This window comes from Diadema antillarum, unplaced genomic scaffold (genome assembly GCF_040938485.1).
Source record: "Diadema antillarum isolate AM-2024a unplaced genomic scaffold, OU_Dant_1.0 seq00001489_RagTag, whole genome shotgun sequence".
Lineage (NCBI taxonomy): Eukaryota > Metazoa > Echinodermata > Echinoidea > Diadematoida > Diadematidae > Diadema > Diadema antillarum.
In genome coordinates, this window is record NW_027272228.1 from 165,309 (window position 1) to 179,491 (window position 14,183).

The window sequence follows — 14,183 nt, forward strand, 5'->3', positions numbered from 1 at the left end:
CGTGGATCAGGCTGGTCCTTTCATGGCGTGGGACAGAGTCTGCACGGGGAAGCTTGCGGCATGTGGCAGCATTTCGGATGCGAATGAAACGGTGGTTCTGAACTGCAGTACGCTGTGGTCTCTCTGTAGAGCAAACAAACAACAACAAAAACTTAAGTTAGGTACACATCGAACAAGTAAAGACATCACAAAATTATAGCACTTAATACAATTTTATCACATACAGCTCTAACAAATACAAACAGTAAGTACAATTTTCATGCTGTAAACGTTTTGAAGTGCATTCAGTTCTGCATTTACATGATATGACGTGAGTAAATGACTACTGTGTAGGTACGGAGGCACATAAGTTGTATCGTGTATACTGTTAGAAATAGTCAACATGTTCTTGACATCATTCAAAGCGTTAACGTTTACCATTGGGAATTGCAATCAGAAACGTAGTTAAGAATAGGACGACATAGAATAAATGGTATACTTACGCAGACCGATAATTCGCGCCCTGAATCGTCCTCGTTTGTAGGTGACTGGGACCTCCATGCCGATGTCGAGATCGCCAAGTTGTTTGACTCTGCTTCGCGGTACTGTTTCCCTCACGCCTTTCCACTTCGACACCAACCACTCGACGGTAACTTGTGCACCAGACATGTTGAACTAGCACTGAATGTAACACTACGCACTATAAAGGCTGTAACGATGTTTCGAGCTCGGAGTAGAATTGAAAATCTGAAACATGTCAGATCGTACTTTGCTTATTATAGCCAGGAAAAGCGCGATCTCGATTACAGACTATCAGCCAATCACAACTCCACGGACTTCAATGACCAATGAGCATCGCGACTTCAGCGACCAATACGTGCCGCGTATTAAAGTTGTCCTTTGACACACGCCTTTTCAATTGTTACGCAACCAGGCACTATGCTCATAATCAACGTGCTGATTACCCTTGCTTCCAAAGATCCATTCACAGCGCAAGGTCTCTATTGTTTAGTGCGACGTCTCTGGCTTCTCTTTATTCTGAAGATATGGCATATCGATTTTCGTTCAATCACGTTGATAAACAGTTTGGAAAACTTTAGGCACTTAATTAACAAAGGCACAGACTTTGACATGACACGCCGTCTGGCCAGCGTATGTCTGAAATAATGTCAGGGAACAACTCCGATGTACTATGAAATGTACGATGAAATATATCTGTGCATCACATCAATATTAATTGTTAATTATACATCTATCCTATCAGTATGTTAATTTTCATTGAGCTACTAATGTTATTACAGGGTTAAACAGACTTTAAGGGTTGTCTCTAGAATCTAAATTTTGCTTTATTTCAAAGCTGCAACATCACAACGTTATACAAATCTCGGGCACTGTATACACATGATTTATGAATCTCTTTGATTTCCTTCATGTTGTTTGATATTTATATGACATGAAGTAGGCTCGACCTTGTATGTGACAGGTGCTGAAGACCTGTAGAAGGGTCGAAGGCTTGGCAGCAATAAAAGACAAAGTGACTAGATTATTGCAACGTTTGTTAGCAGCTTTTTCTTCCTCGTCACAACTATATAAGCTATATACATAGACACTCAACCTAATATGTGATGCGCTCTATCGAAATGAGTCACAAGTCGCAGAAAATGAAATTTAAGTTACACCAGTATCTGAATTCTACAGACTCTAAGCTTTCAATGATGCATACATAATACAACCCATTTCCACATCTCGAAAAATCTTCAAAATTAAAATAAACTACTATAATAGTAGGAGACATGACCATATATCTCCTGTTCTCCGCTCACTCCATTGGCTTCCAGTCCATTCCCGTATTAGTGTCAAGATCCTACTTCTGACGTACAAAATCACACGTAATTTTGCACTCATATATATTCAAGACCTATTCTCTCTCCGCTCCTCCTCTTCTACCAGACCCCTCCGTTCATCTTCCTCTCTCCTATTACTTCATGGCCCACGTACAAAAACCCGTTATGGTGACCGAGCCTTCTCTTCCATTGCTCCCACTCTTTGTAATAACTCCCTCTTTATATTCAGAATGCCTCATCTGTTGAATCATTTAAAATTCTTCTCAAAACTCACCTGTTTAATCAGTTGTAATTGTTTTTTCTGGAGGCGCACAAAATTATCAATTATTGTACCATTGTATCACATGTAGTTTTCTTTTCTTTTATTTTCCTTCTTCTTATTTTGTTACTGTTAACGCTGATTTTGTTAATGTTATTGTGCTTTCTAGTCTATTTGCATGAGTAGCAAAAGTGCGCTCAGAAACGTCAGTATGAAGCGCCATATAAATGCAATTATTGTTATTATTATCATTAATAATGATGTCAGTCCGTTTTATTTAAAACAAACAAAAAACAAAAAGATAAAACAGCTCTCAAAAATCAAATTACGTTAAAGTTTACAACATGTTCCTTTCCAGGACGAAACAATAGCAGTCCTGCTTAGGGCACGCACTAACATACAAGGCGACACCGTGGGTGGAAGATGATTATCCAATCACAGGACAGGGCTATTTAATTAACGATTCTGACCAATACGACAGCCCGAATGTAAACTTCAGTGCTTTTGTGTCCGTGCCGCTGTACAAATGAGTCGGTATGCGTTGTGTGTCGGTAGCGGTGTAGTTTGAAGCAAGTTTTAAACTCACAAACAATAGGAAACAGAAAAAAAGAAAAAGGCACGAAGAGCGTATCGTTACGAAAGTCTCTTTTCCCGAGAGCGTTAATTGCTTCTTTTCTCCTCCCATGTTGTCGATGGAAACTAAAGAGGATGCTTTTAGCAAGGACCAATGCCTAAATAGGACTTGAGGAACCCATTCTGTAGACGGGGGTCCAAAAGTCATAATCGTCAGAGAAAGTCATTTTGGTGAATTATACCGATTGTCGCCTGTCGAGATCGTGCTCTCTGCGTGTAGGCCTTCACAGAAAAAAAAAACAAAAAACATTAAATAATTATGCACATGGTCACAATGTTTCAGGGTACTTATAACAACGCATCAAAGACCGCTTTTGTGTCTGTTCTGTCACAGCTATATTGCCGGAATATTCTGAATTTGCTTTTTTCCTGCATACGTTTAGATAGACTGGGGAAAAAAAATGTAGGCCTTATTCATGTCGTTTTGAATTTGCGAACGTAATGGGAATAGAATTTACCTTCTGTTCTAACTTTTGGATAAACGAACCATCAGAAACGAACCTCATTTCTTAACAAACCTTCAACACAGAAAACGGTATTTCAGTGTGTGACTGATAGCGTACCTTCACAATAATTCATAGTTATAATAACAATGATATCATTCAGACAGTATTAGAAATGTGTACATTGCGTGTATTAAGAAGGGAACACATGCACCTGCAAATCCATTAAAAAAGACATCGAACAACCAGTTGCAGTGCAGTGAGAATGTGAAATACCAGCTGTTTCCTCGTCCCAGCTATCTTTAAAGAAGGAAAAATATACATAAACACAGTGATAGAATTTAAGGGCGCAAACAGCTGGGCTCTTAAAGTCTGGTTTTACATGACAACAACCCTGGAGTACAGTATAACGGGATAGTCCTGGACAGCACAAAACAGAATTTCAATGAGCTGATGTAGCGTAATTATTCAATAAATACTGTCTTAATTTGCATTTGAAGGATGATACTGATAAACAACCTTTGAGTTCAGGGGGGAGGTCATTCCAGTATTTCGGTCCCGCATACATAATTGTTTTCATCGCGAAAATTGTGCGAGTACGTGGAAGGTGATAAGCGTCCCGTTGGCGGGTGGGATAATTGTGAACTGAGTAGTTTCTTTTGAACATGTGAAGAAAAACATCAGGAAGATCATTCGTTGAGTACTTATACATGAAAATACCTAGATTGTAATCAAACAAATCAATCAATTTCAGAATTTTATTCTTGTGAAAAAATTCATTTGTATGAGATAAATATCCGGCGTTATTGATAATTCTGATGGCGCGTTTTTGAAGAAGGAATAGCGAATCAAGTAAAAATTTGGACGAATTACCCCATGCTAGAATTCCATAGTTGAGGTAAGGGGAAATCATTGTTGAATATATAATTTGTAATATATGTATGGGGAAATTATATTTCAGCTTGTTTAAAATTCCAATGTTTCTGGACAAAATTTTACTTAAATAGTTAATATGGGTTTTCCAGGATAGATCACTATCAATGTAAAGTCCCAGAAACTTGATACTATCTACCTGGTTTAAATTGATACCATTGATCTTAACATAATCAGAAACAGAGTTCAGAGAATTGCTGAAAAGCATATAATGCGTCTTATCAATATTTAGTGACAACTTATTTGCGTGGATCCAGGACTGAACAAGTTTCAGTTCATTGTTTAACATATGTATAAGCGTGTTTGAGTTACGATGTGAAAGAAATAAATTTGTGTCGTCAGCAAAGCATATGAAAGAAAGAATCTGGGACGAATTTTGGAGGTCGTTTATGTACAGGATAAATAATAACGGGCCAAGTAGGGAACCCTGAGGGACACCACAAGAAGTTGTTTTCAAAAGAGACTCATATCCATTTACATAAACATATTGCTTTCTATTAGTAAGGTAGTCTTTAAACCAATCTTGAGCTGTCCCACGAATGCCGTAATGGCTTAACTTATAAAGCAAAATATCATGGTCTATCGTATCAAACGCTTTCGAGAAGTCGAGAAAAACACCTATAGTATGGGAAGCGTCGTCTAAAGCATGTGCTACTTTATCAATGAAAGCTAACAAAGCGTGGGTTGTGCTATACTGTTTTCTGAAACCAAACTGATAATTCGAAAGAATATTGCAGTTGATAAGGAATCTAAGAGTTCGTTTGTGAACAAGCTTTTCTAAGATTTTTGAAATTGAAGTTAAAAGAGATATTGGACGATAATTGCTAACCGATTCTTCAGCACCCTTTTTGAATATGGGAACGACTCTAGCAATTTTCATCTTTTCAGGGACCTTTCCAGTCGACAAAGATTGATTAAAAATATAAGTAAGGGGAGTAATTATTTCAGTTATTATGTTTTTTAACAGAAAAACTGAAATTCCGTCATCACCTGTACTTTTCTTGTTATTTAGTTTGCGAACAATTTCTTTAATTTCTTCCTCAACAATGGGAACAAAAAACAAAGTGTGTGCATTCCTATCCCTTAGAAACGAATGAAAAGGTGTCCCGGAGCGAGGTATTTTCTTGGCAAGATCTGGCCCAAGGTTAACGAAGAAGTCATTGAATGCATCTGCCATCTCCTCTGGATTGTCTATCAGGCGACCCTCTTTCAGAATACGATTTGGAGAATTCGCCTTAGTGCTGGATTTTAAAGCTGTATTAATCACCTTCCACGTACTCTGTATATCAGATTTGCATCTATCGAACTGTCGGTAAAAATACTGTTGCTTAGCTAAGCGTAACGTAGAGGTCAGGGTATTTCGATAACAAACATAACGAGATTTAGTTGAAACATTTGGGGATTTACGGTATCTACAAAATAATCTGTTTTTCTTATTAATAGACCTAAGAAGAGATTTCGTGATCCAAGGCTGTCTTGGTATTCTTTTATAATTAGATTTAGAGCGTTTTAACAAAGGTATATGATTATCACAAGTTTCTATCAAAATTTTCATAAAAACCTCAAAGGATGAGTTTACATTTCCTGCGTTGTAGACAGGAGACCAGTCAACGGACCCAAATCCCTCCCTGAGCCTATTTAAATTGCGTTCAGACATGTCACGAATACCATGGTTAGATGTTGGAGTTTTTCTTGCTGTAAACTGAGGTACAAGGGTATAAATCGGGAAGTGATCAGAAATGTCAGAGACTACAATGCCAGATGTGACATCAAGAGATAAATTATTAATAAATATATTATCGATAAGAGTTGAAGTGACATCGGAAATTCGAGTAGGTTTTCTTATAAAAGGAATGAAGGATTTGGACAACATAAGGTTGAGGAAATCTTGACAGACTGTAGTATCATTATAACTAAGGAGATTTATATTAAAGTCTCCCATGATAATGCATGTCTTGTTATCAAAATATTTATCAGAGAGGAGATCATGAAGCAACCCAATAAACTCAGTCGGGTTAGAATGCGGGGGTCTATAAATTTCCCCCAGTATGATGTTACCTTTGTTCGGAGTTATAACCTCCACAAAAATACACTCTATACATTCTGAGGTAATGCTGTATTCATGTAACAATTGACAATTCAGAGTTTGTGAAACATAAAAACCTACTCCGCCACCTCTTTTCCCGGTTCTGTTATTGGTAAATTAATTGTAACCACCCCGCAAAAAGGGCTTTATATCGATGTAATACATTGTCAAGAGTGATAAAAGGCCTGTTTCTGTTTCGCACTATGTCTCAGTACTCATGTGTTTATCTATAAGGATGTGTCTCACTTTTTTAATGATTAAATGTATGCCATTCAAACATTTTTTTTTGCGTGCTTGAAAAAGAAGAAGCTAAAATTCAGGCAAGGACACGAGTTTTCCTCAAAATAAGAGAGGGAGGTTTAGAAATACCCTCATTCCCGATTGTCCTATAATTGCTTCTAGGCCCAATAATTGTGTCCATTTCGTATACTTGCAAGAGACAATACGATGAAGTCTACCAATATTATGCACTATATTGATTTTAACAGTCGTCGTATTTTCGTGGTCAAAATGAGATAACGGACAGGTGACCTCTTAAATGAAATGCTTGATATTATAATAACCTTTATAATTAAAAGACTCGCAAATTCAAAGTGTCAAACAGTATACTAAAACATTATTTTGTATTTCCAAAACATATTGAATGCGTTATGTGTTAGCATTTAATTACATCCATTTGCCTTTCATTTTCCGTTTGTATGAATAAAAAAAACGCACAAAAGTGCAACCAAGTATTACCAAATACAGTGAAATGCGAGAAAGATTCTTTTTATTCTTCCTCTTCTAATTATTATCTTTATTATTATTATCATTATTATTTTTATTATTATTATTATTATTATTATTATTATTATTATTATTATTATTATTATTATCATTATAATTATTATTATTATCATTATTATTATTATTATTGTGTTCCCTTCCCTCCTCGATGAATATTTTGTCGGGTTTGCGCTAAAGTTGCTTACAATGTTTTTGGAAACGCTATAAAAATCACGGGAAATGCCTACTATCAAGAAATGACCCATACATACATGAAACGCGCACATTCTGTACACGCTGTAATATGGAACTGTTCGTTTGTTTCCTTTATTTTTCGAATTACCTTAGTCGTGGTCGAGGAGAAAGAAAAGAAAAGCAAAGTGTATCATTCTGTATGTTATCAGATCCAGAATGCGATAAGGGTGTATTCCCGCCTTCCCTATGTTAAACGATTATAAGTTCTGTATGATATATAATTATGAAAACCTGGAAAGGGAAGAACTGATTCGTGATCACCCTTAAACTTTCAAATTACGTCAATGATTTCTGCTATCAATGGCGAAGAGAGAGTTGTGGTTGTTTTTGATTCATGCACCCCCTGAGAGCTGCAGGAAGCTCACCTTTCATTGTTCAAGCTGAGAGGTGGGATTTCCCACCTTCCTGGTTCAAGGCTTTGTTGCGCGTGGTTTACTCGGATACAAGGCATGAACAGCGTGGTCCGAGTTCTTTCATTCAGAATGCACCTTTCAGTGAGCAATAATCGCTGATATTTCGCAAAGTTATTGATACATTTTTGTTTTGTTTTGAAGACTTGACCTCTCCACTGTCAGCACACGTTCTACATGACAAACAGCTGCTATCCTTCCAACATTCTGATTACAAAAAAAAAAAAAAAAAAAAATGAAGTACACTTTGCGGAGCCAGACAACTTTCTTTCTCTTTATCAAATAGGTCCTGCTTCTAAAAATGCTCAGATAACAAGGGTTAAACTATCCTAAGAGCAGAACACGCGCTTAAGATGGAAATTATTGTTTGTTTTCCGATTTCTCCTCCAGCTGGCTTGACCCAGCCATCCTATATAGCAGGACGATGAGTCATTGAACTAGAAAATTACACAGTACGGAGGAATTAGTGAATTACTACACGAATTGTCGTCTTTTCGTAAACGAAATTAAACAACTTCTTTTATCTCCAAAGATGAACTTTGAATAACCCGTCACAATATACCACGGAACAGTGATGATTATTATTTGAATGAATTTTATTACAACGAGGCCAGTAACCGCTGTAAAAATACACACGCGGAGAGGTTGCAAGTTCGATACATCATGCAGTTTATAAGCTCAGTTATAAACTTTAAAGTATATTTTCGGCGTGATTGTGCGTTGTATCTACTATTTGTGTATTTGTGCGTCACATCAATCTCCATTTCATGTTGTGGTGCGTGTATTATTTCAAACGCACCGAGCCACAGCTGGTCAGCTCACCAGTATTGCGCAACTCTATAAAAGCCCTCGCCGCCAACGCCGTGCGCACCATGCTTTTTGTCTTTAACGGGGTCAAGAGCAAGAGCAATGGTTCAATAGCAAACGACCTAGCAACGGAGGCGGAATCTTAATCGAGCAAGAACAATAGAAGAGAAAACGCAACGTCATGACGAAGGTTGGGGAAAAAACTGTAACCGAAAAACCTGTTTCAGAAAAAAAAAAACAAAACAAACGTTGGGACACGTTTTACTCATGTTTTTTTTTTTTAAGTTAAATATTCTGTTAAGATCTAGGGAAAACATCTCATGCCTATTGTAAAGTATAATCTTATAAACAGAGCGATATTCCGACTTTCCGTAAAAGAAAATATTATATTTCTACAGGCAATCTATTTCTTTATGCACTCGTCTATCTCATTTTCCTATCAAGGATCACGAATACCTCAATTTTTTTCAGGTAATCTCTGACTGCAGTTTATTTTCTACACCTCGATGTGAATGTGCCGTTTGCTATAATTGGGTGAGGCAGAACAATTTCACGAGATCTGCGGAAGCACAGTTCTTCGAACTGGAAAACTGTTAGTTAATGAAAATTCAACGTATATTATACCAAAAATCAAAGAATGAACGTGTTAATTCTCCTTGCTTGTTAGGATATTTTCATCGCGCAGGCGTTCAGTGGTTTAGCCCACTATGCAGGCTTCCATATGTTTTACGCTATAGCCTTCCATAGGTATTACGCTATAGCCTATCGTTTTTGTTTCTGTTTTTGTTTATGTTTTGTATTTCGCAGGTCCGCATTAATAAGCATTTCGGAAAAGAAAAAAAAAGTCACATCCAAATTGTGAAACTGCCTTTTATTCCGTCCCAGGTCTACACCTCCCATTAAATCGTACGGCGAAATGTGAAGTGTATACGCAAAACTAAAATTAGTGTTTACCTGTGTTTTATGTAGCTTTTGGCCATCAGTTCGCATAAAATATCCAATATGTGTGTGTGTGTGTGTGTGTGTGTGTGTGTGAGAGCATTTTTGAGTTGTGAATGTCCCCGAACGGTAATTTTGCCACTAATGATGTTTTAATGTCCTTGCATTTTTGAGTGTGGAAATGTACAAAAACTCGAATACTAGCAACTTTCACTGTCGTCAATACGCGTAATCTCGTGTTCACTGTAGGACCCTATTCATTGCATTCATACCTGACCCTCATCGAACTGTTATTGTTGACCAATAACCATTACAGCTTGCGTTGTGCTTATCGGTGTTTCATGAAGCAAGATAGAAACTGCCCGTTTCTATAAAAGTTCATCCTCCCTCTAAAACAGGTATGCTCATCACGGTCACTTTACGCTACACATAATCTATATGTCGTCCAAACACGCACACACACATACACACACACACAGCTATAATTATGTATACGTATATATCGTGCGAGAAGAAGAGCATTCTCGCACTGAATAATAATGAAGGAGCTACACTGGTTGTGTACACAGTCGAGGCCCCTTCCCGCTCTCTCTCTCTCTCTCTCTCTCTGTACATATATATATATATATGTATTATATATATACATTGTATATATATATATATATATATATATAATATAATACTTATATATATAATACGTACATAGATACAGAGAAGTATCACTATCAGAAAAATAAGAGCATTCAGCATTTTCAAGTCTTTAATCTTCTTTATTCCGGTATATCTTACACTGGTATGGCAAAAAGTTGGCCATCATAAAGTGATACTAATACATTACACTGAATTATAAGTCATATTTAAGTCATATGTATTGATCAAATTATGCAGGGATGCATTTTGTATACGTAGTACATGCAAAATTGTTGACGAAGAGTTATCAACGCAGTGCATAGATGATCATTGGCATTGGTATTTTTAGTTCAAAGCAACATCATAATTAAACCTGGAATTCCTAAACTTGCAGTTATTCAACTATGAATGAAAACGAAGGCTGATATTACAAGTATTTTATTTCCATCATGTAGTAAATCAAAAGGCTTGATGCCCCTTCAAGATCTGACAACCTGACGATTGCACTGCGATTACACCGAAATAAGTAATGACTTGTGAAATACAAATAAGATTTAGACGAGTCATTGCAACTATGTCATCTTTTATCTAACTTTTCGATGGCCCTTAATGATCGCTGCCACGCGATTGCCATTTATGATTCAGTACCAGTAATAGTTTGACGTCTAATGTTACTCCCTGTGCACCTTCTGTCGATGATCCCCCATGTCCTTCTGGCTAGTAAACACATACCGGCATCCATCGCGTTGGCATCTTCCAAGTCCTTTCATCTGGAACTGAGGCATATGTTCACAAGGAGCAGCGGAGTTGGGGGTGGCAATGACCTCGAGAAACGTAGCGAAGTGTCCCGGGAAGTCCTCTGATGGCTTCGGCGTAGGGAAATTACGCAGGAGTTGCATGTCATCCGAAGAGAGTAGAGGGGGGTTGTTCCGGCAATGCTCACAGTTTCGTTCATCACACTTGGTGAAGATCACCATGCCTATCCTCTTGTCCATATGCTGCGCCATAAAAGAGTACTCGTGAGATAGGTCACTTTGTCGAAGCCGCCTCCCCGAGCCGTTGATGACTTCTTTCACTGTGGCAAAGTCCTCGCCATAGGGTTGCGGTGGTGCTCCACTGGGCTCTACCACCACAGTGATGTCCTTCCCAGTAAACTGCACATTCCTCCAGTAGCTGTCCTTGATTCGCGACATTGCTGCATCGAAAACCGCATTCTCTTTCGCGAGTTTTTCTTCCGCTGACAGCCTCTGGCGATGTGGGGGACATGTCTCTCCCGGCAGCGTTGCTGGCAAGTAAACTCCCGTCAGAGCGCGAGTACATGGCGCCCAAACGTGCTCTACTGGGTTCAGAGCCGAGTCACCCGATGCGTATGAAGTCACTACCATGGCGTCCAGGTTCATGTGGTGAAAAAAGCGGGAGTAGAAAAACTGGTTGACTGCGTGATTCGGGTTGAAATCCGGGCCGCCGTCCACGAGGAGAACAAGAGCCCGCTTCCCGCTGGCAACTTGGTCGGCGACCCTCAGGTGGCGTGCCATGTCGCTCATATGCGATGCAACGTTGTTCGCAGAGTGGGGGCTTCGTAGGATGACTGTAGCTCTGCTCTTTTCAGGCATTCTGTAAGGCGCAAACATAATGAGAGGAAAAGAGGAAAGAAAAGTTATTGAAAAAAGTAGAATTGACATTAAAAAAAGTTCATGTACATGTAGCATATATCTCATCAATAATATCAATATAAATATATGCATACATTATACCCCGCCAAGAAGGAGCACCCTTCTCCCATATTCTGAAGAAAATGCCTTTAGGGGTGTATGCACATTATCGATAATAACAATAATGTTTGAACGAGAAGATCAATAGCAAAAATACACACAAGCAATTTCATTATAGCGTTTGTAGGGCTTTTTTACATGTTCCACATGAAATAGATTAGACACTGTTGCACGCATTTTGCATCATGTAGGTCACGAGATCATGTTCAAATCAGAAATACATGTATTGGCGAAGATACAACGTATCATACGATGAAGAACGCATTTTGTTTTCGTTTCAAACAATAGTTAATTCAATTCCATCATCCATCCTTGACTACAATTGAAAAATTCAGTTACTTTTGCTAGCTGTGTGACATTTTAAATGTATTACAAAGTATTCTGTAAAATTTAACTTACTTGAATCGATCTCGCCCAAGATGGTCCTTCGTTGTCACCGGTACTTGGTGTGGTTCCAGCTCCAAGTATCCTGCTGGCGTTATCAGGTACCCGGGGTTTGGGAAGTCGTGATCGTTGTACACTGGACAGTCGGTCGTCGGGAAGAGGCGGTTGATCTCTATGCGCCTGTCGACGGCCAAGGTTTCGTCGCCTACTCTGACTTTGTTCTTATTGTCCGCAGAATACAGAAGTGCTCTCTGTCCAAGTTTCGCTGCCATCTCTAGGGTGTAGCGCACGCGCGTTGAACAGAAGTGGCTGTTGTCGTTAGGTTTTCGGGCCGAGTTGTCTTTTCTTGGAACGCGAGCTTGGATGAGCCCCTTGTACGATGCCGCTGAACGGGTGCCCTTGTTCGGAGGCTGCATCATCCGGGCGATAGTTCGACGACCTGAAGAGAGACAAACATGAAAAATAACATTTAGTTGACATATAATATATATGTAATATGAAAAAGCAATTACATTTTTACCTTTTACTGAATTACTGATATTTTATCTTCATTTATGAGGTACTACATGGTATTGAATCAATGACATGGCATATTATCACTATACAAGTCAGAAGTCTCACTAGGAACAGGCACACTTACAGAGTTTGGGATGAGCTTCCTTCAAGCCTGGGATTGTCGCGAGGAGATGATTTCGCAGTTGCGGTACAGAGGTGCCGCAGGTACCGATCTCATTCTGTCTGCGACGGTGAGCCTTGAACCCGTTGCTCTCGATGAAAGATGCTGATGCTTCTATAACCGCAGGGAATTCTTTGTGAAGGGCTATACGACCAGGCCGGTCTCTTTTCGTACGCGGCTCACGTGGCTTATGGCGCTTCGGACTAATATCCAGCCAGCTAATGTCGACCTTTCTTCCCCAGGTCGAAATTCCCATAGAAACCAGTAGAAACCAGTAGAGACCTTCTACTGGTTTCTAATGGTTTCCGGATTTGAGTGGTTTCTATGGGAATTTCCAGAGGGTTCCAGTAGGATTCCCATAGAGACCATTAGATTCAACTGGTCAAAAGACCAGAACAAACAATAAAAACCAGTAGAGTCTACTGGTTTTCAAATGGAGTGTTAAATTCAAAGTTAGACCAGTAGAATCCAGAAGAAATCAGTACTGTTTAATGGTTTCAAGTGGAGAGGGAAACCTGTAGAGAACAGTACAAACCAGAAGAGTCGACTGGTTTCAAAACTGGGTTGAAAAAAGACAAGTCAGACCAGTAGAAACCAATACAAACCAGCATTTTTTTAATACATGTTAAGACATTACTTGTCAACCAGTAAAAACCAACAGGTACCCGTGCAGCCTACTGGTTTGAAGATGGCTTTAAAAGAATGGAAAACCAGTATGAACCAGTACACACCAGTCACTTTTCTGCATGTATAAACAAGAATTAAATCAAACCAGTAGAAACCAACAGGTACCAGTAGTAATGGCTGGAAGAGGGTCATACAATTGTGATGAAGTAATACCAGCATAAACCAATAGAAACCAGAATATTCTACTGGCTTAAAATGGGGGTGTCGAAATATCAAGTCACACCAGTGGTAACCAGTACAAACCAGTCAATCTCCTACACATGTAGAAACAAATAAGTCAAACCAGTAGAAACCAACAGGTACCTGTAAAAGTCTACTGGTTTGAAGAGGGTTGTAGACTCTGAAGTGTGAAGTTATACCAGTAGAAACCGACAGAAACCAGTAGATTCCACTGGCTTGAAATGGGGTGTCAAAATATTAAGTCAAACCAGTGGTAACCAGTACAAACCAGTCAATCTCCTATACATGTAATTAAAAACAAATAAGTCAAACCAGTAGAAACCAACAGGTACCTGTAGATAGTATACCGTACTGGTTTGAAGAGGGTTGTAGAAGTTTGAAGTTATACCAGTAGAAACCGACAGAAACCAGTAGTTTCCACTGGCTTGAAATGGGGTGTCAAAATATTAAGTCAAACCAGTGGTAACCAGTACAAACCAGTCAATCTCCTATCACATGTAA

The 14,183-nt window shown here is 38.8% G+C and overlaps 2 protein-coding genes across 2 annotated transcripts in view; both read right to left on the reverse strand.

The window, feature by feature from the left end:
- The window catches only part of LOC139710007 (uncharacterized), a 230,010-nt gene that overhangs the window by 121,564 nt on the left and 94,263 nt on the right, over positions 1-14,183 (reverse strand). The window lies entirely within an intron of this gene.
- LOC139710009 (uncharacterized) lies at positions 10,116-13,071 on the reverse strand. The gene is made up of 3 exons (XM_071621961.1): positions 12,780-13,071; positions 12,155-12,578; positions 10,116-11,597 (listed from the first exon to the last, which is right to left on the reverse strand). The coding sequence occupies exons 1-3, from the start codon at positions 13,069-13,071 to the stop codon at positions 10,655-10,657; spliced, it is 1,659 nt and encodes a 552-aa protein (XP_071478062.1). The 3' UTR covers positions 10,116-10,654.